Source organism: Myotis davidii, unplaced genomic scaffold (assembly GCF_000327345.1).
Source record: "Myotis davidii unplaced genomic scaffold, ASM32734v1 scaffold898, whole genome shotgun sequence".
NCBI classification, from domain to species: domain Eukaryota; kingdom Metazoa; phylum Chordata; class Mammalia; order Chiroptera; family Vespertilionidae; genus Myotis; species Myotis davidii.
In genome coordinates this window covers 211,839-215,974 of record NW_006289504.1, presented here as the reverse complement: position 1 = coordinate 215,974, position 4,136 = coordinate 211,839, and the positions used below count along the sequence as shown (strand labels likewise).

Sequence of the window (4,136 nt, the reverse complement as noted above, 5' to 3'; positions counted from 1 at the left end):
GCCGTGTGACTGAGAGAAGCAGCGCTTTTTAAAATACATTTTATTGATTTTTTTATAGACAGGAAGGGAAAGGGAGATGGATAGAGTGTTTGAAACATTGATGAGAGGAAGATCGATCAGCTGCCTCCTGCACACCCCCCACTGGGGATGTGCCCGCAACCAAGGTACATGCCCTTGACCGGAATCGAACTCAGGACCCTTCAGTCCGCAGGCTGACGCTCTATCCACTGAGCCAAACCGGTCAGGGCGAAGCAGTGCTTTTTGACCTTTTGAGACCAACTACGAGGAAATGTCCCTGCCGTGTCGGGCATGTGGATTTGGTGTATTAGATAAAAGGGAAAAAATACACAGCTACCCCCGTCCATCCACATGAAATCAGGATCCCGCCACACCAAGGAAGCCGTGACCCCCGTGTGCCTCGAAGGAACAAGGGCTCCGTACCTGTCATGTACACTGCACACTCGCTGGCGGGGCTGAGACCAGCCCTGTTCTGAGCTGTGACCCGAAATTCATACTGAGTATTTGGCACAAGGTTTGCCACTGAGCAGTATGTTTCCTTGACGGTCACTGTAGACTCTGGAAAGAAAAGAAAAAAGAATTCAACCCTGAAACAGGCCCGTGGTTCCTATTCATTGTGCCCTCTCACATCACTGTTTAAACTCACTTTTACTTTTCTCAAGAATGCCCCTCCTTTCCTGGTCCCTGGGCAGAGCCCTCCTCTCCCTCAGCACTCAGGACCCTCCCCTGCACAATGACCAGAGCTCTGGGCAGGAGCCTGGGGACCTGATTCGCACCCTGGTGCCACTATAACTCACGCTGTCTCCATGGACGGCTCATTTCTCTCTGGGTCTCAGTTTCTTTATCCACAAAATGGGTGTCTCCCAGTCCCTTTCCCACATTCTCACGCTGACCCCATGTACATAGGACAATCCCTGCCAGGCTGGCCGATTAGGGGGGGGCAGCTACCCAACCCTCCGCTCACATCAGTCTGTTCCATTTCCCTGGGAAGAGGCTGGATCAAGAGCTGCCCACAGCCCTGGCCAGTTTGGCTCAGTGGATAGAGCATCGGCCTGTGGACTGAAGGGTCCTAGGTTCAATTCTGGTCAAGGGCACATGCCCGGGTTGTGGGCTCGATCCCCAGTAGGGGGCGTGCAGGAGGCAGCCAATCAATGATTCTCTCTCATCACTGATGTTTTTATCTCTCTCTCCCTCTCCCTTCCTCTCTGAAATCAATAAAAATATTAAAAAAAAAAAGAGCTGCCCACAGTAGAGCTCATCCCAGGAGCTGGTTCTCCCTTGAATGGGGGTCTGCAGTTCTCCCACACAGGGCTGCTCCGAGGATAGCCAGCCGCCCTCACAGGCCCGGCCCTGCTAGGACCTGTCAGCCCAGCTGGGCCTCCTCCAGCAGGGGTGCCCCACCTCCTGCACACAGTGTAGCCAGAGCCTTGTCCCGAGGACAATGCTGACTGCACCGTGCAAATGCCTTCCAGACACGTCAGCCTGGCCTATGGTCCCCCCAGTCAGGCCCCGACTTGCCTTTAGAGGCCGTTCTACCTGCTCACCTGCCGGCATCACATCCTCTGGGTAGTTCCCAGATGACGATCGCTCCAAGGGCTGGGTGAGCAGATTCATCCCCTCCCCTCCCCCGACGGCCAGGAAGGCAGGGCCAGGCCTCTGATGGGGGTGGGGAGGCATCTGGAGCATGGCTGCTCCCGGCAGAGCCTCACCTGTGTGGTCCGTCCCAGGCGAGCCATCCCGCACTGGCCGGTAGGACAGCTGGTAGCTCTCCACGGTGTCATCAGAGTACAAGCTCCAGCAGACGCGGACCGAGGAACCCGTGGCTGAGTTGGGGGCCTGCGGGTTTATCACCGGGGCAGAAGGAGCTAGAAGAGAAGGGAGGAAAACCAACACTGATGAGGGGGCCTAAGTAGATGGGATGGGGCGGCCCCTTTCTCAGGACCACTGATCCCCCCATGGGCTCCCATGGGCTCAGGAAATGGACGAGGGAGCCCAGAGTGGACAAGGATCGGAGGCCGAACCTCCCAACCAGGAGCTGCAGGCCACAGCCAGCGCGGCCCTTCCTGCTTGGACAAACCCGCACGAGCCCGGGGAGGAGGGGTCGTGACAGGGACTCAGGCTGGTGTATGGTCTGCGAGTCCTGCCCTATGTGTGGTCCTCTGCCCCTTCCATACCACGTGGAGGGGCAGGACAGCAGGACTCAGCACTGCTGCCCCGGTGAGTCTAAGAACGGCCCCGAGACTTATGACTGAGGGCCAGTACTCCGGTTTATGTGGCAGAAAAGCCTAGAAACATCTAACATCCAACAGTTGAGAATTGAACAAACATGGTTTTAAAGATGATGTTGCAGAAAAATGTATCCCTTAACACTGAGAGAGAATACGCATCATAATTATTTTGCTAGGAAGATCGGATTACAAAGCAGAATGACTCCATTTTTATCTTTAAAAAATCTGCGTAGAAAACACACCTAAAAGGAGATATACAATACTGTTCACAATGTTGCTGGTGTTGGTTAGGAGGGAAGGTGAACCATCAAAAAAGCTGAATTCTAGTACTTGTCTCAGAAGTAATTACAAGTAATAGTTTTGAGAGCTACCTGGCACCATGTGACGTGCTGTACATATAGGACCTCATTTAATTCTCACCCTGTCCCCATGAGGCATTATCACGCCCATTTTACAGATGAGGAAACCAAGGCTCAGAGTGGTTAGGTAAGTTGTCTAGGCCAGTGGTCGGCAAACTCATTAGTCAACAGAGCCAAATATCAACAGTACAATGATTGAAACTTCTTTTGAGAGCCAAATATTTTAACCTTAAACTATATAGGTAGGTACATTGTTATTCACTTAATCAGGGTCCTCCTAAGCTGGCCTTTGCTAAAAACGTCCTCAATCTGAGGGGTTGTCCTCAGCGAACATACCGCCACTTCTTCTAATGCCACTTCTTCAAAATAGACTCATCCAGGCTGAAAACAGACTTCTGTGCAAGGGCCATGAAGTTTCGATTGCACTGTACGTGCGCACCCGCACGTGGTATTTTGTGGAAGAGCCACAACCAAGGGGCCAAAGAGCCGCATGTGGCTTGCGAGCCGCGGTTTGCCGACCACCTGTCTAGGGTTACGCAGCTAGGAAAGTGGCAAGCTTGGGCTTCTTGCCCACTCCACAGGATTCCAAAGCTCATCTCGTAGCCTCTATGCTGGTTACGGAAATAAAACTCAGGCTCCTTGTTTGGCGAAGGTGTTGATGAAGTGGGGCACGCTACGATGGAAACTACTTCAAGGCTTCCCTGAGCCAGGTGTTGGCACTCGAAGAGTGAGGGTGGGCACTTACCTGGGGAGGTCGGCCTCTGTTCTCACCCTTACCAGCCATGAAGACAGAAACATGAAGCTGGGGGCGGGGGGAATGCTTTTCTAAGTCTTCGTGTTATTTCTAGCCATCCACGTTTCTACCTCAAGGCTCAGGGAACCCGGAGGCGCTGGGACGCCCCGCCCGGGGGAGATGAGCACCTGGGATGGTGTTGATGGAGCCCAGCAGCTGCTCCACGTCAGAGAAGTCCAAGGTCTGGTCCTCCACGGCAGGCTGTGCGGAGATCTCCACGTCGGTTTTTGTTTCCAGGAACTTCCTGAGTCTGTTGGTATTAGAAGACATGCTAGTAAGACGGGAGAGGCAGCCTCCTTGGTGTGTCTTTAATGTTTTGCTGCTTCGATGGCTGACCTAGCAGGTCACCAATGGGGTTGGGTGGGGCTGGTCTGTGCACGAGGGGAAGGGGAGGGGAGACACGCGCCAAGCCCAAGATCCACACCCTCTGAAGACCCCTCTGGTGCTGACCTGGGAGCTCCCTCCCCACGCCACCCCCAGCCCCAGACATAGACTCCCCGGGGATCCCTCTCCACAGGCCACATGCCCTCAGCTTGCCCACCGTGCAGTGGGGCTCTGGGTCTTCTTATACCTGCTTCCTGGCAGTCGCAGGCTTCGAGTGGCAGGGGCAGAATTAAAACCAGATCTTTTGCCTGTACTCATGCTATTAACTCTTACACTATTAAGCTTTGTTGTTCATGTTGTTTTTAAGACACTGCCTCATTGAACTCCCACAAAACCATATGAGGAAGGTGGGTC

At 53.7% G+C, this 4,136-nt stretch overlaps 1 protein-coding gene across 1 annotated transcript in view; it reads right to left on the bottom strand.

The window, feature by feature from the left end:
* FSD2 (fibronectin type III and SPRY domain containing 2) overlaps positions 1 to 4,136 on the bottom strand; it is a 49,092-nt gene that overhangs the window by 6,239 nt on the left and 38,717 nt on the right. Inside the window, exons 5-7 of the mRNA XM_015562787.1 lie at positions 3,527 to 3,669; positions 1,728 to 1,883; positions 442 to 576 (exon numbers count right to left, since the gene is read on the bottom strand). Of these exons, the coding sequence (XP_015418273.1) occupies positions 442 to 576; positions 1,728 to 1,883; positions 3,527 to 3,669 (434 nt within the window). The remainder of the gene's footprint in view (positions 1 to 441; positions 577 to 1,727; positions 1,884 to 3,526; positions 3,670 to 4,136) is intronic.